A 23,748-nucleotide genomic window follows, 5' to 3' on the forward strand; every position below is an offset into this window, starting at 1 on the left:
TGAAGGATCAGGCAGAAGGCTAGCTTGACGGGATCGTATATCGTGAGCTTTACTTCTGCTCTCATCTGTGGTTGGGATGCTATGCAAGTAGGAGTCTTCATTTACTGGAACAGCTTGGAGATGGGCAGGCAGCTAACATCACTGTCACTCCAGGAGACCTGTCCATAGTTACTTCTTACAGCTCCCTGCAGGGGGACATTCTTAAGACAGTGGGACTTCTTATATGATAGCTCAGAGCCAGAGTACAGACAAACAAGATGCACGCAAAGTCTGGGTAACAGACAGCATGCTATACTTTAAGAACATTGACACAAATATGTCTCTAGTAAGCAATCAGGATCTGATCGACAGTGGCCAGGTGGGCTTTACTGAGAAACCAGTCCTGTATTCAGAGGATAATAAGGAGTTGCTCTAGTATTTTAGAGGAAAGTGACTCTAGCAGAGTTTCAATTCAGAAGTTCACTTTTGGAGTGCAATGAACATGCTACTTCCTAGACTGAAGACAGCTAGCAGATGTGGGAAGAGAAGCAGGGATGAATTTTAAAGAAATGGCAGACAAGATCAGTGTTCAGGACTCCATGCATGGCTGGGAAGAGGTGGAATAACTAAAGTTAGTCACACCAGAGAGCTGATGACAAGCCATGGATTCTGAGAGACCTTTGAACGATGTGGTAAATACAAGTGGGTGGAGAAGGACTTTTGTAGGATGGGGCACACCTTCACATTATTGCGTCATTCAATCGTTGTGCTGATAGTTTTACGTCAACTTGACACCATCTACAGTTAACCCGAAAGGACGGAATCTCAACTGAGAAAATGCCTCCATCAGATCTGGCTGTAGGAGATTCCTTAATTAGTGATTGATTAAAGTGAAAGGCCCAACCCATGTGAACAGTGCCTCTCTTAGGCTGGTAGTTGTGGGTTCTATAATAAAGCAGACTGAGCAAGCCAGAATGAGCAAGCCAGTAAGCAGCACTCTGCCAAGGCCTCTGCATCACTTCCTGCTTCCAGGTCCTGCCCTGCTTGAGTTCTTGTTTTGATTTCCTTTGATGATGAACTCTGATGTGAGAGAGTAAGGCAAACGAACCCTCTCCTCCCCAGGTTGATTAGGTCATGGAGTTTTCACAGCAAATAGTGACCCTGACTAAGACAATGGTTGTATCCTATGTGACCTGACTAAGACAATGGTCATATCCTATGTGAGCTTTGTCATTTCTATAAAGATGAGTCACTGAGCAGTAAGTGCATAGCCTATGGTGACACAGCTAGACAATGGGCAGATAACGCCAATTTCAACTCAAGGGACATGTCTAGTAATTTTATAAACAGGTTTTACTCCATACGCAAATACAAGCCCCCTCCCACTTCCCATAAGGTTATAGATGAGATGACTTTTAGTATTTAAAACAGAGAAAACAATAAATACTCTCTCTCATCGTAAAGTAAACAAAGTTCTTGTCCCTGCTGGGGAGTTTCAAGACGCATGCAGATTCTGAATGCATTCTAACAATGTTAGCTTGATGTTTTAAAAGTTATTTCTGAGATTATAATATAATTACATAATTTCCCCCTTTCTTCCCCTCCCCTGAACTCTCCCAAGTAGCCCTCTTTGCTCTATTTAAAACTCATGGTCTCTTTTTAAATTAATTGTTGTTGCTGGGCAGTGGTGCACCCCTTTAATCCCAGCACTTGGAAAGCAGAGGTAGATGGATTTCTGAGTTTGAGGTCAGCCTGGTCTACAGAGTGAGTTCCAGGACAGCCAGGGCTACACAGAGACACCCTGCCTTAAAAAAAAATTAATTGTTGTTGCATACAAATTTATAGGTGTGCATATGTATAAATATATATACAAATATATACATATATATTCCTAAATTTATAAATATGACATTCTTAGTCTATATAATGTTACACACACATATATGTATATATGTATATATATACATGAATATGTATATATACACATATATATGTATATACATATATATGTGTGTGTGAATATATATACATATGTGAATGTGTGTGTATATATATATGTGTGTATATATATATATATATATACACATTCAGCACTGACCATTTGGCATTAGACAACCAGTTGGTGTGGTTTTCCACCATATAGAGACTATTCCTCCATTCTTGGAATTCCTTAGTTGCCTGTAGTTCTTTGTGTAGGTTGAGGCCTCTGGACTTTCCTCCATCCACTTTAGCGTGTCTGGTTTATGATTGTGTTGGTCATGTCATGTTTAGGCAGTCATGCACGTGACACTTTATGGCTGTAGCTTCTGACATCCCAAGGAGGCACAATCTCACAGCAAACTTGGTCATCTGGCTCTTAAAATCTTTCTACCCTTCTTCCACAGTGATTGCGAGCCTTAGGTTCAGGAGCTGTATTGTAGATGTATCGGTTTAGAGCGATCTCCACAACTCTGCGTTTTGATCGGTTGCTGGTTTCTGTAATGGAATTCATCTGTTGGAAAGAAAATTTTCCTCAATGAAGCACCCACACTTATTTGTGGGTACAAGGACAAATATTTAGAATGTAGTTAGAGATCGCGCAGGTTTAGAAAAGTGCTGGCTGTAGAGCTCCAAGGTCCATGACTTCACCAGCGTTCGGAGAGTTTGCTAACTTTCCAGCACAGAGCACGATTTCCTTCTTGTTGAATAGGTCTCATTAGCTGATATTGACTGACAAAAGTAACCGGTGTTTGCCTTACCTCACTCAATGTGATCTTTTCCAGGTCTATACATTTACCCACAAAGTTTATATTTATCTTTTTTTTTATACGTCTAAATAGTATTCCATAGTGTTTATGTACCATATTTCCATTATTCATTTGTCATCGAAAGACATTTAGGTCGTATCCATTTCCCACCATTGAATAGAGCAGTGATGAACATGGCTGAGCAGGTGTTTGTGGAGCAGCATGGAGAGAGCTTTGGGCATGTGTCCAGGTGTGGTACAGTTGGATCATAACGTGAGGTTTAGTTTTAGAGAATTCTCCACACTGATTTCAAGAGTGGCTGGACCAGTTTGCAATCCCACCGACAGTGAATGGGTGCTCCCCTTTCCACACCCCACCTCCATCATTTGTTGTTTGTTGTTTCTCTGATCTTTGCCATCATTCTGACAGGGATGAGGTGAAATTTCAAATTCAAAGTTGTTTTGATTTTCATTGTCCCAACTAATAGTGATGCTGAACACCTTTTGATATATTTGTTAGCCACATATTTAGTTCTTTATACATTCTGGATATTAACCCTCTGTCAAACCTATAGCTAACAGAGATTCTCCCCCATTCTGTGGGCTTCCTCTTTGCTTGCTTATTTCTTTCACTCTGTTCTTTAGTTTTCTGAAGTTCCACTCAACTGTCTGCCTTAACTCTTGGATGAATGATGTCCTATTCAGGAAGTCTTTCCCTACATCTATATTTAGTTGGTATTTTCTTCTAACAGCCTCAGCATTTTAGGCTTCACATTCTCTGTTCTGTTGGAGTTAGATTTTGTGCAAAGTGATAGATAAGGGTCTAGCTCCATCCCTTTGCATGTGGGCCTCCAGTTGTAATGTTTCCCTTTTCATTTCTGGCTCTGTTAACTTGCATCCTCTCTTTCTTCCTTTAGGCTAATGGTCTATCAATCTTGTTTATCTTCCCACAGAATCAGTTCTCAGACTTCTGATTTGTTTTATTCTTTTCTCTGTTCATATTTCATTAATTTTTGCTCCGGTTTTTAAATTTTCTTGCTGCAAACTGGGTTCAGATTTGGTTTGTTCTAGTTTTTCTGATTTTTTTTTGAGTCATTTCATTGAGTCTTTATTTTTGTTCTTCTTATTTTTATTTTTGAGATTATAACTTACATTTATTCCTTCCCTTTCCTCCCTCAAAATCGTCCCATATACTCCTCCCTGCTCTTCTTCACATTCATAGCCTCATATTAAAAAACTAATTGTTATATAATCTTAATAAATATCCATATATATATGAATATGCCTAAATATAAGCTACTCACTCCACATAATGCCACCATATATATCATTTCAGGGCTAACCATTTGGCATTAGACAATGGATTTGTATGCTATCCCCAGGGGAATGTCATCTCTCTAGCACCCAGATTTACCCAGTTGCCTATAGTTCTTCATACAGGGTTGAGGCCTTGTGGTCTTTTTTCTGTTTTGTTTTTTTGTTTTTGTATATTAATGGGGTCAACCTTGTTCAGCTCATGTTGGTGAGATTTCACGGGTATAGCTTCTTAACATAGGGACTCACAAATGTAAATTTCTCTCGTGGGACTGCTTTTGATGTGGTTAGAGGTTTTGCTGGGCTGTGGTTTTGTTTTCATTTGGTTCTGGGAAATTTCTTATTTTCTTTCTCCGTTTCTTCATGGACCCATTCATCATTCCATAATAAGTTGTTTAATCTCCACCAGCTTGTGTTTTTCCTAGAGATTGGTTTGTGGTCAATTTTAAGTTTTATTACATTGTGGTCAGATGGGATACATGGAGTTATTTCAACCTCTTTGAATGTGTAAAGGTTTGTGTTGTGTCTGAGTGTGTATTCTCTTTTAGAGACACTTCTGTGTGCCTCTGAGGACAATGTGTATTCTTTTGTGTTTGGGTGGAATATTCTGTAGCTGTTAAGTCCATTTGATGCATGATGTCATTTAATTCTGATGTTTCTCTATTCATTTTTTTTTTTATATATATATGGTCTGTTTATTGGATACAGTTGGGTACTAAAATCAACTACTATTTATGAGGGCTCAAATGTTCTTAGCAACATAAAACAGAACTGCTGACTATGTATGACCTGGGAAGTCATCACTTTAGAGAGAAAATAATTTGTACTGCTAAAATTTCAGTTTTGAAACATTCCTGGAACTTTTTCAGGTTCACAAGTGACTTTTAGCCATGATGTCAAAACAATCACGTGGGCCTTACCATAGTGCCAGGAGAGCTTGTGTGGAGAACAGATTCATGCATTTGGTTGACTCCATAGTCACCAAAGAATGGGAGCAAAGAACTTCAAGGTACTGAGTCTGTTTTGTGGTTATAGCTTCTTCTTCCTGTCAAATTGTTGAGTATTCTTAGAAGTGCTACCATTTAATGCCAACTATCTTTTATAAATATAACTGAAAATGAAAAAAAGAATGATTTAGTCCCAATCATGTAAACATGGCAACATTTTTGTTTATCTCGAAAATAAGGCATTTTTTTCACATTTATCACAGTAGAGTGAACATTTTTATACAAATCATAGCAAACCTAATTTGAAGGTCCAACTTTTCATTGATTTTTCACTGCTTTTTAAAAAATTTTATTTTATGTGCATTGGTGTTTTGGCTGAATGTGTGAGGGTGTCCAATTTCCTGGAACTGGAGTTGCAGACAGTTGTGAGCTCCCCTGTACTGGGAGTTGTACTTGGGTCCTCTAGAAGAACAGCCAGTGCTCTTAACCATAGAGCCATCTCTCCAGCCCCAATTTTCACTAAATTTTAAAAGATTGTTTTAAAGAAAAGAATCAATTTATGTAAACTTCTCTAATAGCAATTTTTAGTTTTTTTCTATCTCTGGTTTGATAATAAAATCAGATTTTCATTGCATATGTGGGAGTCAGCAGGCTCCATACTCTTATATATGAATTCTTACATTTGATGTTTTAAAAATGTGGCTTTAGGCACCAAGTCCTCTGTGTTTTCTGCATTCCTAAGAGAAAGGCGAGTGATTCTTTGGACTACAAATTCAAAATCAGAGAGCTTCTGTTTCTATAGATGTACTCTTGAAAATGGTACATCTTTATACCATTAGGTTTTAGAATTTATTTTACTTTGTTATTATTTTACTTTATGGTATGTGGATGTTTTGCCTTCACATATATCCATGCATGTCTGGTGCTCATGGAGGCCAGAAGAGAGCATTGAATCTCTTGGAATTGGAGTGAAAGATAGTTGTGGGCTACCATATGGGTGCTGGGAATCAAACCCAGGTCCTCTATAAAAACAAGTGCTCTCAACAGCTGAGACATCTCTCCAGCCCCTACAGTAGAGGTCCTCAAACTATGGGTCACAAACACTTTGGGGTCAATGGATCTTTTCACAGGAGTTGCCTTAGACCATTGGGAAACACAGATACTTACATTATGACTTATAACTGTAGCAAAATTATAGTTATGAAGTAGCAACAATAACAACTTTCTGGTTCTAGGGTTACCGCAACACAAGGAACTGTGTGTGTTAAAGACTTGCAGCATTAAGAAGGTTGAGAACCATTTCAAGAGTCTATTTCAAGTGACCCAAAGCACCCTCTTCAAGTTTAACTGCTGAAATTTTAACATTCAACACTAAGTCCCATGTTTCATTTTAAATAGATCCAACAAATATCTCTCCAGCAAACATTTTGTTGTGTTTTCATGTGTTACCATGAAATTTTCTGCTGATAATGCTCGAACACACATTTTGATTCATTACACAGGCATCCTAATATAAGTCTGAAAATTGAAATCTAACCTCACATTTTAAATGTGTGAATTAAGTCAGATCCTGATTCTGAGTTTAAATGACAAATTGACTTAATAGTAATTCTGGATCTCTGTATAGTGATTCAATAAGCGTACAGAATTCCTTCTTCCAAATTTGTGCAGCTGGCGAAGACTACGTTCTGTTCTGTGGATTTCTTCATTCCGTTGATTGTATCTTTAGCTGCACCCGCAGTTCGGGTTCATGTACTCTCACTTATCAATTGCTGGCCTTAAATCCTAGGTCAATGGAGTTCTGATATTCAGAAAATCCATTTTTACACTTACATCTATCCTGTAGGTTGTTTCTTATGTTTTCTTCTAGCAGTTTTAGCGTTGCACCTTAGGTTTCAAACTGAGGTCTTTGGAGTTAATTTTAATGCAATGTTATACAGATATAGTGATAATTTCATTTTTCTGTATGTGGACTTTTGCCCACTATTTGCTGAATATTCTGTCTTTCCTCTAGTGTTTATTTTTGGCACTTTTGGTCAAATATCAGATGGCTATAATTATGTAAACTCATACTTGGCTTTTTAATTCCATGTATATTGAATTATCCCCATGTCTCTTCTGGGATAGGACTGACTTGATAGTGGTGGAGGATCTCCTTGATAACTGCCTGCATTCTGTTTGCTAGCATTTATTGAGGAGTTTTGCATCTATATTCATCAAGAATATTGGCCTGTAGGGTTTTATTATTGCTGTTCGGTCTTTACCTGGTTTTGGTATTTGAGTAATATTCCCTTGTAGAAAAAGTTGGGGTATGCTGTTTGTTTGTTTGTTTCTTTCTTTCTCTTCCTTCCTTTCTTTTTCTCTTTCTCTCCATCTTTCCGTCTGTTCTTTTGAATAATTAAATCTAAATGATTGATTTTAGATCTTTGAGGGTCTGTTAGAATTTTACTGCTTTGTTCCTTAGTCCATTGAGCTACCTATGTATTTTGTTTAAACAGTTGAGGCCATTGGTAGCTACTATTGAAAGACATGTGGCTGGATGTGGAGGCATGTTCCTTTAATCCCAGCACTCATGAGGCAGAGGCAAGTTGATCCCTATGAGTTAGAGGTCTGCTAGGTCTACAGATTCAGTCCAGGCCAGCTAGTTGTATAGTGAGATCCTGTCTCAGACAACAACAAAACAATAAAACACAAACAAAAGCAAAATAAAAAAAAAAAAACAACCCGCCGGGCAGTGGTGGCGAATGCCTTTAATCCCAGCACTTGGGAGGCAGAGGCAGGCGGATTTCTGAGTTCAAGGCCAGCCTGGTCTACAGAGTTAGTTCCAGGACAGCCAGGGCTACACAGAGAAACCCTGTCTCGAAAAATCAAAAAAACAAAACCAAAAAAACAAAACCAAAAAAACAAAACCAAAAAAACAAAACCAAAAAAACAAAACCAAAAAAACAAAACAAACGAACAACCCACCCCCAAACCACCATCACCTCCCCAAAACAAAACAAAAATACTCCGGGGAAAGGTATATATAGATCATAGTGATCATGTGCGTGCACGTGTGTGCGTGCGAACGCATGCACGCATGTTTACTCCTGCTTTGTACTGTTGAATTATAGCTTCTTTTGTTCTCTCTGTATAGTTGCTTGGCTATGCTAATTCCTCTCTTTAGCCTGAAGCATTGCTTCTAATACTCTCTGTAGGGTTGTTTTTGTGGACATGAATTTTTAAAAAGCTGATTGTATCAAAGAAAGTTTTTTTTTCCTCTTTCCATAATAGTAAATAGTTTTGCTGGGTATAGTAGTCTATGTTGGCAGTCAAGAATTCTTAAAATTTGGAGTTCACTGATCCAAAGTCTTCTGGATTTTAAAGTTCCCACCCAGAACTTTCTGGTGACTTTCTCTTTACATGTGACTTGTGTTTTTTCTTTCCTCTCCTATAGTTTTCAATAATCTTTATTTGTTCTGCATATTTAGTGTTTTACTTATAATGTGATGTGGTGGTTTCTTTTGTAGTCTTTTCAATGTGATGTTCTGTGTATTTCTTGTATCTATATGAGTATTTCTATATGAGAAAGTTTTCTTCTATGATTTTTCTAATCTAACATGAAAACTTAAGGAATTACTCTTTCCGTGATGTTATATACATTCTACATATTCATTTTCTGTACTTTAAAGTTTTTTCCACGTTCTTTGATTGCTTTGTCTAACCTTCAATGTTCTGTTTTTAAGGCTGTCTCTTGAGTTCTTTTGTTGGGTTATTGAGTTTTTCTATTCTGTTTCCATTTTAGCAGGAGGCCTCTTCAATATTGCTATCTCCTTATTTAATTCTGATTTCAAACCCTAAATTGTCTTTCTCATTCCCTTCAGGCATATACTGGTATTTCCTTGAATGTCACGCAGGCATTTATTGTTATCTTAAAGTTCAATGTGGTGTCTATGTCTTCTTAAATTTTCTTGAATTTTTTGATAAAGTTTGTGACTGTCCTTTTAAATATCGTGTCCCGAGGTTCATCTAAGTAATTCTCAGTAGAAAACATTTCTATAGGACTACTGGGTTTGATATGGCACGTACCAATTTGGCTGTTCATATCGTGTTTGCAGTGTGGCTTGTGAGTGTGAACTTTTTTCTGTGGTTATGTGTTTGACATAAGAACTTTCCCTGTCTTTGACTAGGCCAGTGTAGTAGCTGGGTGACTCGAGCTGACACATGAGTTCTTTGATTGGGCTAGAACAGGCAAAGGTGGTATTCAAACCTTGTTCTGCACTAGTCCTGTATGTGTGGATATGGCCAGGCTGATGGGACAGAGGAGAGATTTATCAGGCAAAGCTGGCTGTCAACCATAGGTCTGGAGATAGCCTGTGGGAGTGGAGGTGGCAGAGAAGAGAGGGAACAGCAGGAGAGGGAAGAAATGACTTAACCAGCAAAGGCAGCTTGGGGACTGAATAGATATTAACCACTGAGCCATCTCTCCAGATCCAGAACTAAGTTTCCATATGAACTTTGGAGGGGGTGGGCACAAACAGTTGAAGCCCCATTTCTAGCTATTATCTCAGAGTTTAGTTTTAAGTGAAGTGACTTCCTGGTAGGAGGAATGTATAGATGTGGGGTGTGGGGGTTGGACAATGGACACTCAACCAACAAGGGAAACTGTTGGCGTTTAGTCTAGGCTCCGCCCCACAGTTACCTGGCAACAGCCAGGTGTGCATGACTCACTATAAAAGGGGCTGCTCGCCCCCTCCTCACTCTCTTGTTCTCTTCTCCTCTTACTCCTGCTCTTCTCTCTTCTCTCTCTCTCTCTCTCTCTCTCTCTCTCTCTCTCTCTCTCTCTCTCTCTCTCTCTCTCTCTCCATCTCCATTTCCCTCCCACCTCTCTCTCCTTGAGCTCATGGCAAGCCTCTATTCTTCTCTCTCCCTCTTCCCCTCCCCTTTCTCTGTCTCTACTCCCTCAACTCCCCTCCCCACGCCCTGAAGGAACTCTATTCTATACTATACCTTCTGTGGCTGGTACCTCAGGAGGAAGGGATGCCCCAGCATGGGCCCACAGAGGCAACTCCTTCCCCCACACCAAACTGCACCTCCACCAAACATACCCCTTCCTTCCTTTCTCTTTATAAAACACAACAGAAACTCCATATTCTCTAAGCATATGTAATGCTATAGTAACATTCCAGGTGAGAACTGTCATTTTAATTTATTATGTGTTGCTTTGGTCATGGAATTTTATCACAGCAATAGCAACCTAAGACAATACTATTTCTGAGGCATTGATGCCAGTTAAATATAAATGAGCTAATTTTAAATCAGGCTGACTGGGTGTTCCCAGTTGTACACAGGTAGCTAGTGTTAGTGTTCTTAAGTCAGCATAATCGTGTAGAGGTATTCTTATTTCAAAATTCACAGGCAAGGACGGGTGGTGGTCATTTTTATGTCCTATGCCTACAGGATCTTTGGTGTACGAACCAGTGCACTTTACAACTGATGTTAGCCTTAAGCTCGGGTGTGGTTTTGATGGAAGTTACCCCATCCTGCACCTGCAGGTTTGTCCTAGTGGTTTCTGCAACACTTCTCTCCCTAGCCTTCTCTCCCTAACCTTTCTCCCTAGGGTTGGTGTTCGGAGTACTTGGAGTGACTGGGAGAGCTGCTGTGAGGGAGAAAGGTTCTGGGTCCTCTCCTGAAAAGTTGCTTTAAGGAGAAAATTAAGGTGGAGCTGTCACTGTACTACTAAGAACGAGGAAAACCACCCAGGTTAACTTTTTCTCTCACTTTCTAGTGAAGCTCCCGCCTCTTGCCTTCTAGGTCCTCGAGATGCGGATCTTCCCTTCCTAGAGTTGGTTGGTTGGGAATTGCAAACCCACCCACTGTCACCTTTGCGCGCAAAGGGAAGCTGCCTCGGCCCACAGCGCACCCCAGCGGCGGTCTGGATTCCTCTTAGCCTGGGCCACTTGGCTTCCGGAGAGCTCGCCAGCCAGCGCCGAGGCAGATGCAGAAAGCCGGTTTCCGTGGGACCCCGAGGAGGACGCTGGCCACCTGGGAACCTCGGGGACCTGGAGGGGCGGGGCTGAGCGAGCTCGGGGGCCGGCCCGCCTCTCTAGCTTAGCTGAAAGACTGCAGGGCCGAAGAAAGGCAAAAGGGGAGGGTCTCGAACACTGTCCTGCTCCTCTGAGAGAGAGCCCGGGCCGGGTGGAAATCGGGCACCCGCGAGCCGCAGAGACGCGCGGCAAACACCATGGAACGAGCGGGCCCCAGCTCCGTGCGGTCGCAGCAGCAGCAGCAGCAGCGGAACCAGGATTGGGTGGAAGCGTGGCTGGATGATCACCGGGACTTTACCTTCTCTTACTTTGTTAGAAAGGCCACCAGGTAAGAAGAGAAGCCACAAAGGACACGGTCAGGGACTCGAAGCCTGACCTGGGGGTTGATTTGTCTTCCACATTGAATTTTCCCCTCGGTCCAACATTAAACAATCCCGGTTCCCAGGCCCTTTGCTTCGGAAGTAGCTTCTCAGTCCCAGTGCGGACTGGAGTCCTCGACTTAAAGCGAGCATAGTTGAGAAGCGAGGCGTCGGATTAGAAATGACTTGCCCACGAAGTTAAAAACAAAAGCGTACACCCGGCCCTGGAGCAAGATTACTTTTACGCACGCTCACGGGCCTTCCCCACTTCCCCTCGACTCTCCCGGTTCCCCTCCCAAACCGGCTTAGCAAAAAAACCAAAACAAGCCAGAGCCCCTTCCCAGCGGCTCCGGAAGCACCGCTGCGGGCGCGTCCCTGTGGCAGCGCTCCTCCCCTGCCCGGCAAGCTCTGACCCTGGAGGGGCGGGGAAGCCGGGGGGTTCTGGACTAGGCCACTGGGGAGCCTGGGTGCGGCAGCTTGCCCGAGTCGCCCCCAGTGAGGACTGTCGCCTTTGACCCCCCGAGAATCCCCCCGATCATCCTTCCTCTGGCTGCGTAGCCGCAAGGAGTTTCTTCACTGAGCTTTGCTGCGCGCACACAAAGGGCGGGAGGGAGGCGGCCGGGGCGGACTCGGGGACCCGGGGACCCGGAGCACCCCAGAGGCCAGTTCTTCCTGGTCGGGAGCCAAACGCCGGGAGGCCGCCTCGGAGGGCGTGGAAGAGGGAGCCAGTCCTTTAGGATCCGACTGCTTCACCCGCAGTCGGGGCGCGCGCAGACTTGAGAGTGGAGCGGAGGGACGGGAGGGTGGAGCGGAGTGCTTGGCGGGCGGGTCCCCCGGAGCTCCAGGAGTCTCCGCGAAGCCCGCGCGCGCGCTTGCCTCCCGCGCGCCGATCTGGGCAGAACAAGCTCTGCTTTGGAGAAGGGGCTGGAGCCCCGCCACCGGCGCCTTGGGGCAACGGCCGTCGAGCAGCTGGTGCTGGCCGCCCGAGCCGGGAGGGCGACTCTCGCCGGGCGGGGATGGTGGACGAGCCGGCGGGGACTCGCCCGCGCGCGGCCGCCACTCGGCCGGGCGCTGCCCGCCAGGGGGCGACGCCACGCGGGGTTCGCAGCCGGAGACCCGCAGCGAAGAGGCGGCGGGGGCCGTAGGGGAGCCGGTCGGGCACCCACGGAACCCGTCCGGCCCCCAGAGTCTCCCGAATCCACCATCCGAGGAGTTCGGAAACGAACGCCCTACCTTTGCTATGTTGCCCTTTGGAGACAAAACGAGGTACTTCATCATCCCGCTGGCCACTTTGCCTGGGGAGGGGGTGCGGGAGTAGCTAGAGTTGGGGGTGCGCCCCGCACACCTGCGGTAGACTAAGACGCGCAATAGATGATGGGCCATATGACTTTGTGTCTCTCCTTGCTTTCTCACCGAGATACTTACTACATGGGGGTCAGTTTTCTCTCTTTTCTCACCGAGCCTCTTCTGGACAGTTTAGGCGTTTTGCTTGTGGGTCTAGCCTTTAATGGCCGAGCGCTCTCTCCAACCCAGAGATATGCTCTAGGTACCCAGCCCTCTTTCACTCCCCACCCCCATTATGCCTTTTCCCATCAAATTCTCAGCTTAGAGGGGTCGGATGTTAACACAGAAGGTAGAGTGGCTTCTTTTTAAAACATTACTGAGAGTTTGAGCTGAAGCACCAAGACAGACCATTTTGACCTAAAATTATTGATTGCTGGGAACCAACAATTTCCAGGGGTCACTAGCTACTCTGAGACCATCTGTCTCCGGTGTCATTTCACTGTACACTCCCATCCTCTGCTCCCTTTAAATTAGAGCACAGAAAATGGGGAGGGGCCAGAGAGCTGGGCTGAGTTTTACAGTATGCTTTGGAGGTGTCCTTTAGATTGGCTGTTAACAGTTGAAAGCTAAAAATACAGCAAAAAATGTCCCGTTCTTTGTTTTCCCCCCTCAGCTCTGAAGACAAACTATGGGGAGCTTATTGGAGGTTTTTGAGTGGTCTTAGGCTAGAGCACTGTTAAAACCTTCCAAAAACCTTGAAAGAGCAGCAACATTGTAGTTGAAAGTAAAAAAGAGTCGTTTGATAAATTTGCTATTACTTTTTCTCTCAAGCAGAAATTAAAATTACAAATAAAAATACAATTAAAATCTCAATTACGATGCTAACTGTAAAATATAGATATTCTGAGACACCAAAAGACTTTTTCAAGTTAGAACAATATTTGGTGTGTGTACTTTGTGTGTGTGTGTTCTTAAGAGTACAACTTAGACAATGAAAGTGTAAAATACTTTAAAATAATACAGGCCTTCATTTTAAGGAGAAAGTTCAGAAAGTTATTGGCATAAAGAACAATAATCTAGGAATTTTATGTAGCCTGAGGCAGTCCTTCATGGAATTGCAGTTTGGCTTTATGCAGGTGATATTAGCTGAAGGCTTTTAAGATAAGAATAGGAAGTTGGACACCACTTGATGCTTATTAAATTTTTTTTAAAAAGCTAGACTGCTGAGTCTAGTGTGGTTCATATTAATTGAGATAAAAATTTATTGTGTACAATTTAACTTTGCGGCACAGTTCTTTTACAACCAGAACCCCGCATCATTTTGTTGTGCTCTGTAAGTATAAATATATATGAATATGTCAAAACTGTGATGTAGGGAACCAGTTCTACAGAGAGGCATGCGAGACATTTAAAGCTTTAAAATGAATTTAGGTTCATTTAGGTAGCTCATCTGCGGCAGAAATCAGACTTTCTGATGGAAATGTTTCTGCATTTGTGAGCTATTGTCATTTGATGAAAATGTATTATACACTCTTCTTTCCCTGGGCCCAATTATCTACATCGAAGGATAGTCCCAGAACATAATGACACTTCTGGCATTCCTGAGTTTTCAAACACCTGTTTATTTTGCTTGGACCTTGATAGCAGTTATGCTGTCAGGATTTTTTTTTTCCTTAAAATTATCTTCAAACACACAGCTACATGCCGCAGTAGTGGCTCTATTTGCCAACAAAGGGGTGAATGGAAGCTTTTCAGTCGTCACAACCCATGTGTACAAATCTGAGTGTGAAAGTTGAACAAGTTGTAACATCATCTACTGGCACGGAAATTAACATCATTTTCCTAGTGAACTGTAAGTGGACACCTCTTACCCTCACTGATCTAAACAATTTAGACTCCTGCAGGACTGCATTAGTTGGAGGTTTGAACATGCAGATATTTACAGCGAAGACCTTCTTGGTGCTGAAGCCACTCAGTAGCTGTTGTTGTTCTTCAAAGCATATTTGAATAGCATTACCTTTCATTAGTTACTGGTCAAGTCGATGATTGTGGGTGATGTTCCAAGTCATTTAGTTTTGGAGGGGTGAGATGGTTGGATTTTATTGCTTTGTTTGTGCCAGGCAAAAGCCTGAGAATATTTGGCATATAATGGAAACAGGAGACTTAAATGGGGCCAGGCTTTATGGCAGTTTGGATCAAAGTCCAGGAACAGAAGGTGTACAGGTCCTTGTTGCCTCTTGTGAAATATTTCACAGCACAAAGCTGTGCTCTGGGCCCTGTATAAGGGATTCTTTGTCGTTTTCTTCTTGATCTTTTGTGTTTATTCCTTTTGGTGCAGTACTGTGAATTACTTATGGCCTTCTGTGTGCAAGGCCAGTGTTCTGCCAATTGAGCTCTATCATATCCAACACTCAAAAATTTGTTATTTCCAGACAAGGTCTCATTAAGTTGCCCTGTGGTTTTGAACTCACTGTGTAGCCCAGACTGAATGTACCCCAGCTTCCCAGATACTTAAAAGCTGGTATTATGGGCATGGGCCACTATACTTGGTTTTAAAAGATGTAACATATTTATTTGTGAGGTACAGATGTTAAACTTAGATGGTGTTGTAAAATAAATATTGCTATCCATTCTTAAAATAAGTATTGCTATCCATTCTAAAAACTTACTGCTTCTATAATTACATAGGGATAGAAATGTTCACAGTGTTCAAACAATTTAGTAAGTATATTTTTTAAGGCAAGGCTGGTATTAAGAATATACACTTCAGAGCACTGGTCCAGTCTGTAACTGTGTGAGTTCTTGTATTGAGAGCAGTAAGTCTCATTCAGTAATGGCCAGGTCTCTTGTGTTCTCTTGGGCTGCATATGTTTGTGCTGCCTTCTAGTCTCTTGGAAGCATTCTGATAGGCTTCAATTCTTCCTGCCTAGAAGAATCCACAGAAGGTCTTCAAACAACAGCATTTCCCAGTGTCCTCCTCTCTATGAGGTTTTCAGAGTTCTAGATCCTTCTTAGAGCCTGAGCTATGTGATCAAGATTTGTAAAAGAAAAAAAAAGTGAATGTGTAGATTTCTTGCAGTATAAGTCATAAATGGAGGTTTTGGAATAAAGTGATTTTTGTGTTATAGTGTAAACTTAATGAACTTGTAAAAATTCTATAGAAACTACTACTTTTCTACGAGATCATGTCCAGAGTATTTTAAGATTAGGAAACATTGGTGTTTTGCATACTTCAGGTATCATGATTTATTTTTCATGGAGTGAGAGATTATATCTACGACCCCCAGCACTGTAGACAAGTTAATTGTCCATCAGAGAACCACGTACACACTCAGCCCCAATTTCCTTTAAAATAATTCCATCTACATAGATCATCTCTAGTCTCTTACACTGTTTCTTTTTAAGATAATTAAACTAAAAATGTATATGGTTGCGCACTCCCTCCACATCAATGGCAGACAATGTGTTTTACTGAGACGAGCCTCTTCCATTGTATTTGGAGATACAAATTATAGCTTTGCTCAAGCTGTCTTGGGTGTTTTAATAATGCTCCAGAATGATTTCCTTTGTAGCTGAAAAGACTAAACAGAACTCGATAGTATTTATTTGTTTCTATCCCAAACATAATTTGTTAAACTTTCAATTGTGGTTTTCAGGCTACGTTTGCTTCTCTTGTTGTTTTCAGAGCTGAATGTAGGGATGAAAAATCCTTAATAAGACATGGGACAATGGAATAAATCAGTGAGTTGATTGGTCACGGAGAGTTGAACAGTGCTTAATTTTTGAATATAGTGCAGAGATCTTTCAGGGCTTCCTGTAACGTTCATTAGCTTGGAGGCACAGATGTGGGTCAAGGCTGACTGCTTAACAGCCATGACAGGACTTGGAAGTAACTTTCACATCAGGTTCTCCAGGAGTCAGGGTCTGCACACACAGGAATCAGGCTGAAGAGAGTCTGTCCACGTGACTCTTCTGATATTTAGCTCTATGATATGATTTGCTAGCTTGTTTTACTCGTTTTATTTTAAATTGTATCTTTTTAAATGTAAAGACTCTATTCATTTTTAATGAATGGTAGGGCTTCATAATTATTGCCAATCAAATATTTAAGGTAGGCAAAATAAATTGATTAAGATTTTTAAGATTAGGAAACATTGGTGTTTTGCATACTTCAGGCAAAGTTAAGTTTCTATTTGTCTATGTTGACAAATATTCTTTTTTTTTTTTCTTCTTTTGGTTTATTGAGGCAGGGTTTCTCTGTGTAGCCCTTATGAAATTGATTGGAATGGCTAGGGATTGCATCACTTTCGAGGTCACCTGACCAGATAATCTTGTTAACATTCTGTATTTTTTTGCCTGTCTTTCCCTTACCCATTCCTCTGTCTTTTTGGCCTTGAACTTCAGCTCTGTTTCCCTGCGTGCTTTCTCTGTGTGCTGGCAGAGATCATCTTTGATGAGTCTTAAACATGTGCTGTTAAAAAGGCTCCTTCTTACTCTTGGCTGTGCTCCCCATAGTGCTCCTCCCTTACTTAGGTCATCTGCCTACTCTGGACCAGTCATTGTATCTAAGAGCGTAGGGAAGTCTGACTACTTTAATAGGGCAGGTAACCCACAGTCTTAATTTCCCTTTATGGGCAAGGTCAGGGGTGGGAGTGGGGAAGGGAAGAGATTTGTAAGCTTAATAAACTTGTAAAACCCTATAGAAACTGCTACTGTGCAAAGACCCAGTTTGCCAGATTCCATAACTGGTACTGACTTCCCCCTAACCCACAGCCTTTATTTATTTATTTTTTTCGATAGAGCCTTACTCTGTGTTGCAGGCTGTTTTAGAACTCACTGTGTAGCCATGTATCTTCAAATTCATAGTAACCTTCCTGCTTCAGCCTTCTGAGTGCCAGGATTATGGTTGTGAGTCACAGCCGTCTTTGAGTTCTTTTCATTTGAATGTTAAGTTGAATGTAGTGCAATTAAAAATAAAATTAATAGAAAGATATACTTTAATCATAGTTGCAACATTTATGCAACTGCCGGCCTAAATTACATTTTAAGTTCGCTCTGAACAGAATGATAAAGTTACAGTCAAATGCAAATTGGCAGCAGTCATCAAATGCCCCTTGCAAAGTCCTTACGGCCCCAGCTGACAGTACAACGGGTTGCTCTGCCCCGGCTCATGTCTCCCACTGGCCCTTGGAGCACTCATGGGCCGATCAGTCCTGTAGCACAACAAACCCACTTTTGGATTTCATTTTTCCTATGATGTGAAAGTCTGCTTGCATGTTAAGTTTACTTTCCCACTAAAACTGAAGGGCAATACTTGGTAATAAGTTGGAGATTCCAATCACTTATGACATACTTCCCCCCTCACCTTTTTATGGTTTAACTATGATCCTTTGAAAATACTAAGCCAAAGCACTTTTGTAGAACTTCAAAAATATATCTGTATCTAGCCCTTAAGACTTGTCTTTGATGAATATCCACTTAGCACGGTTTCTCTGATTTTCTAAACTTCAAGCCAATTTATATATTTATTTAGTGTTTAAGCTTCGGTTCCTATGCTTTCTTTGAGATTGGAGCAGGTTTTTCTTTAGGCAGTATCATTCTTACATATAATTAGGAATGCAGGGAAAAATACAAAACAGAATGACCCTTCCAACTTGGAAGTTCTGAGTATCAGACTTCAGGAAGCTGTTCTGTGTTCTCTGATACCCAACTGAAGTATTTAATGTCAGAGTAGAGAGTGTGAAGGAAGTGAGGTGCCTCAAATCTCCTGGTTCACTTAATATCTGTATAGCCAGCTAATCTTTTACTCAGTAGAGTGTTCCTCAAGTGGAGGTTGGAATTTGGCTGTGATGCTTTTGCCTTGAGAAGCTGCCCGTCAAAATTGCAGGGTGAATTACATCCTCAGGCCCCAGACGCTTAGTGCCAGAGGATCTGTAATGCCAAGAACACCCCCAAGATTGTGAAATCACATCTGTTCCCACGAATTTCCAGATTTCCCTCAAGGATAGGCACCACTCCTCAGTTTAGAGCCACTGTTTTTACAACCTTTGAAACTCGTTTCTGTTTATGGAGATTAGGAAAGCTAATCAATTCGGAAGCCATCTTTCTGAGAGAATGACTTTAGATATGTTACTTACTGACTGTAAATTAGACCGGATGGGCTTTAACTGTTAAAGTTCTCAAGACTTAAAGGAGATAGTGTATGTTTCCTGTCTTTTTTAAATAGTGTTTTGTTCTTAGTAGTGTGTTGTTTTTCTGGTAGATGATAATTTTCACAGTGGAAATTAATAACGCCTAAAACTTGTTCATAAAAGTTGATAGTCATCCCATGTTTCTGGCAAATGAGAATCAGAACAACACAATAGGGACTTCAGAAAGCCTCAAGTGTTCCTCATTTTCAGATGGCCTTTTATTAATGGCTTGAACGAACCTGATTTGGGATGTGCAAGGTTCTGACAAGGTAATTAGAATAGGATGTATGCTGTGAGGTTTTGCTCCCAATGTCGCTGTTAATGACGACGGGAGCGTCGAGGGGCTGAGGACAAGGACACCAGGCACACATGAGCTGTGACAGTCTCCTTCAGCTCTGACACTTCCCTCTTCTCAGAAGAACACAGCGCCAGCTTCTCAAGTTACACAGTTCCATTCTTGTATTTTTCCAAACTTGAGTAGTGGATCCAGGTCAAATTATGCAAACATTGTAACTAAAACTGTATAAAATAAGGATCTAAGAGCAGGAAAAATAGCCAACATTATTTTTATGGGAGTTATTTTTGTGGTTTTTTTTTTTCCTACAAATAATTTTAGCAGATTTTTATACAATCATTCTTCCCAGTCAGTCTGAGGGTTTACTAGGCTCTTTCTACTTTAGGTACTAATGATTAATTGACACAACTGGTGGATAAAGAACATGGAGAAGGACAAAACCATGACCTTTTAATAGTATAATTATAAACATGAACGTGCACTTGTGTTTTGTGGATTGCTCACACCTGCAGATTTTTCCTCTGTTTTGGACAAGGCACCCCAGAAAGCTCTCTCAAAGGTTACTGCCCAAGGAGCTGCTCTGAAAGTATCCTTGAAATCCAGGGGCTCCATCAGCTTGCCTTTAGTATTTCCCATAAGTTGGATAAAAGGTAAAATGGCCAATTTTTTATACCCAAATGTCCTATAGCATTTTATTAAACTTTAAAAATATGTTCAAGTAAAGAATTATATCATATTATAAAATATTGCTACGATTTAATTATTGCATATTTTCTAATATACTTTATCCTTTTAGTAGTAATAGTAAAACAAATTCATTCTTGTAATTGTTTTTCTCAATTAAATATTTAGCTCATAACCTTTTGTATGATTCAGAAAGTAATGTCGTATATGGGTGTCACTCACTATTCATGTGGGGAATACATTTTTTCATTTAAAAATACATTGAAAGTTTTTCTTTTTTGGCATATTAAGAATTTCTGTAAAAATGGTGCTTTTTCATTTATTGTAGTGTGTGTGTGTGTGTGTGTGTGTGTGTGTGTGTGTGTGTGTGGACAAGTGTACTACAGTCAGTTTACAGCAGTCAAAGGTCAACCTATGGGAATCGTTTCTCTCTTTCCATCATCTGGGTTCCGGGAATCAAAGCTCAGGCTTGGAGGCAGATATTTTTACTTGCTGAGCCATGTGGCCTGCCCCTAAAGGTATTTTCAAATTAAGTGCTTAAAAGCAAGAAATGAAGGGCTGGACAAGATGGCGCACACCTGTAATTCTTGCTGGTGGGGAGCTCAGACTAAGAGATTCTTAAACTCAAGTCCAGCTTTCATGATTTCCAAACAAAACAGAAGAAGTGACAATAGTTATTATCCTGTTTAAGTAAATCGAATAAATTCTTATTATTTAAAAAAGTCAATTGATTTAAAATATATACTACATTTAATGGTCAACTAATTATATCATCACTATGCACGTTGAATTATTTAGTTTTCTGGACTATGGGAGGGAAATAATATCTTATTGTACAATGAGAGCAAATAAACACTTAATGTCATAGTCTTTGAAAGAGTTGGTTTGGGTTTCAGTCCTGAGTCTGTGTTGACCAGAGCCCCTTAAATATCATGCTACACTCACGTTCATCATTAAAGAAAAGCCAAAGCTTGTAGATTTGATGTTATGGGGAATCCTACTCAAGAGGAGGTTAGTGTCTTTCTTACCCTCTCTTAGTATACAAGCACATGAATTAATGGGGTGCCTTTGCCAATATAAATTGACTTTTTGTCTATAATTTTTAACATGTCATCTTAGAGGCATTTTTTTAAAGTGGTTGAAATTTTAGATCTCAGGCTATTGCAATTAGGTCTTAGTAGTAGAACAAAAATACCCTAAGTTTGGGGCTGGAGAGATGACAGCACACACAATTGTAACTCTAATTCCAAAAGATCTGTGTACTCTTCTGGTCTCCATGTGCATCTGAATGTGTGTGGTGTGCATGAATATACTCAGGTACACATGCCAATAGATAGATAGATAGATAGATAGATAGATAGATAGATAGATAGATGTGTAGATACATAAATATATAGATACATAAATGATAGGATGATACATACATACATACATCTTTATAAAATACCTAGTACAATATATTTTCAATTTAAAAAATTCTTTAATAACATTTTTTTGGGGAGCTGGAGAGATGGCTCAGCAGTTAAGAGCACTGGCTGCTTTTCCAGAGGTCTCTTGAGTTAAAAATATAATCCGATAAAATCTGCTTACAAAGCAACTAATTCAATGCATCTTACACTTTTGCCCAAACTATTGCCACATTTGTAAAGATTTATGTGTCTATATATTTTACTTATATAAGTGCTCTGTCTGTGTGCACTTACTCTCATGTGTCAGAAGAGGGAATCGGGTCCCGTTATAGCATCATGGAGTGTATGACAAAAAAGCCTGTGTTGTCTAGGGCTTTATTGCTGTGAAGAAACACCATGACCACAGCAACCATTATAAAGGAAAACATTTAATTGGGGTTGGCTTAGTTGGAGGTTTAGTTCATTATCATCATGGCAGGAAATATGGCAACATGCAAGCATGGTGCTGGAGAGGCAGCTGAGAGTTCTCCATCTGGACCCACAGGCAGCAGGAAGACATAGTGGCACACGGGCCAGACTTGAGCATCTGAGGGCTCAGAGCCCTTCTCCCAGTGACACACTTTCTCCAGCAAGGCCGGACATCCTAATAGTAAGACTCCATTGTGAGCCTGAGGGCCATTTTTATTCAAATCACCACAAAGCCTCAGGAAATCAAAATGTCCTAAGCATTTTCTCAGAGGCACTAATTGCTATATTAAATCACAGCGTAAACATTTTGCGGTACCAAGTATCATCTCTAGAATAGAACCTTAGGATAATATATTCCTAATTAGAGTCCTCATCTAAAAAGACTTGAGATTTAAGACTCAAGTCACCTTTAAGGCAGGAACTCACGGCTTGCTGGTGATGATAACCATTGGATTTCATTTCTTTTCATCTGACTTGTATGGATCTTTTGGTGTTTTCTGTGCTTAGTGTGTGCTTAGTGAACATGAACACCAACTGTGGTAGACAAGTTTGAAAATAGTAACTGCCAGCATTGACTCTGAGACCCTCCAGTTTTTCTTTGGTTATTTTAAGACATACTGTAAAAACTGAATAACAAAACCTAATTCTCCCACCTGAAATGGATGTAGGATGCAGCTCATTTATGAGGTGAACATTTTTTGTGTGTAGTAAGAGAAGCGAGTGACTGGAGAGTGGTTTGGTGAGGAGAGGGGGCCTTTGGGTGGGATGTTGACACGAGAATCGCAGGCATTCATTTTTATTACATTTTTCTTGGTTAGCTTTCTTTTAGGTGATTTTTCCTTTATAAAGTCACAATCCTGTGCTTTCTGATTGCTCTCATGTTTGAAGGGCAGTTAGTAAAAATATGCTTGTATGTGAAAGCCACACACTAAATTATTAGTGCTTAGAGCATTCCTTTGCCAAGATGTTTGTTATGTAATTTAAACGGTACTCCAAAAAGAAAACAAAAGCAAAAACAAAAAACCGAAGAGAAGTGTTCTCCAAAGGATAACCCTTGAAGTGTCTGCTTTGGCCATTGCCAAGACTGTCCACGATGGATGTAGTTCACATATACCAAACCTTACTTATCCCTCCGCTTTTGTATGGGCTTGTCCTGTTCTTTTCTAATTGACTGAGCTGTATGAAGCTCCTTTCTTAGTTCATCCTCTCCGTTAGCATGATGCCAAGGATCTAGGAGAAACGAAATCCTGTATCTGGTGACCTTATTTTCCCTATGCTTTCTCTGCTTCAGTTTCTAACCTTAAGAGAAGAGGGTATGGATTCCTTGCACATGCATGTTCTAATTTGCCTTACCCATCAACCCTGTGTCAAGGATGAAGGACTCAGGAGAATTCCCTCCTGTTTAAAAGGGAAGCGGTTGAAGAGCAAAAAGAGTTTAGTTGCTGGACTCAAGACCACCTTCTGGCCAGTGGATAACATAAATTTCCCTGGGGCCTTAGCTGTCCATACAGCAGCCATTGTTAGCACTAAACATTTTGACTTCCAGAGTTGGAGAAGTAACTGATTATTGAAAGCTGAGCCCTACATGGGATACCTAGATCATCCCCTCCAAGGGTCAGGGAGCACTGTCTTCAGTGAGGGGACAGAAGATGTAAGAGCTGGAGAAAGGGAAAAGTGCTATGGAAGGCTTCTTTGTGGATATGACCTGGCCGTTGCTCTTGAGCACTGGACTGCTGTGATCATCAGCATAAGAGCTGCACAAGATTGGGCCCATCCTCATACCGTTAGGAGGGAGGGGTTCATGAAGCCCCATCCCTTCCCAGGGCCATTGATTTGTGTTCATCTGAAGAGGAAGAGATGTTTTCCTCACTGGTGTAACCACTGATGAGGTAGCCATGCTTCTGTAAGCCACCCCTACTCACACTAATTAAACAGTGGGCCACAAAGAGACTGTGGTGGGTGTGGGGAGAGAAGAAAGAAATCCTGACAAAGGAAGAGGCACTAATTGGGAAGAGAACAGGGATTAGCAGGAGTGAGAGGAGAAGAAAGGGTTGGTTATGAAGGGCT

General features: G+C 41.2%; 1 protein-coding gene across 2 annotated transcripts in view; it reads left to right on the forward strand.

Moving 5' to 3' along the window:
* The first annotated feature begins 10,891 nt into the window (after window positions 1-10,891).
* The window catches only part of Pde5a (phosphodiesterase 5A), a 120,972-nt gene continuing 108,115 nt past the window's right edge, over window positions 10,892-23,748 (forward strand). Inside the window, exon 1 of one of the 2 annotated variants that reach the window (XM_034500262.2) lies at window positions 10,892-11,319. In XM_034500262.2, coding sequence (XP_034356153.1) covers window positions 11,189-11,319 — 131 coding nt within the window. In that variant the 5' untranslated portion in view covers window positions 10,892-11,188. Of the gene's footprint in view, window positions 11,320-11,824; window positions 12,617-23,748 lie in introns of those variants that run through there. The other variant, XM_034500263.2, reaches the window with a different exon arrangement.

Source organism: Arvicanthis niloticus, chromosome 4, assembly GCF_011762505.2.
Source record: "Arvicanthis niloticus isolate mArvNil1 chromosome 4, mArvNil1.pat.X, whole genome shotgun sequence".
NCBI classification, from domain to species: Eukaryota; Metazoa; Chordata; class Mammalia; order Rodentia; family Muridae; genus Arvicanthis; species Arvicanthis niloticus.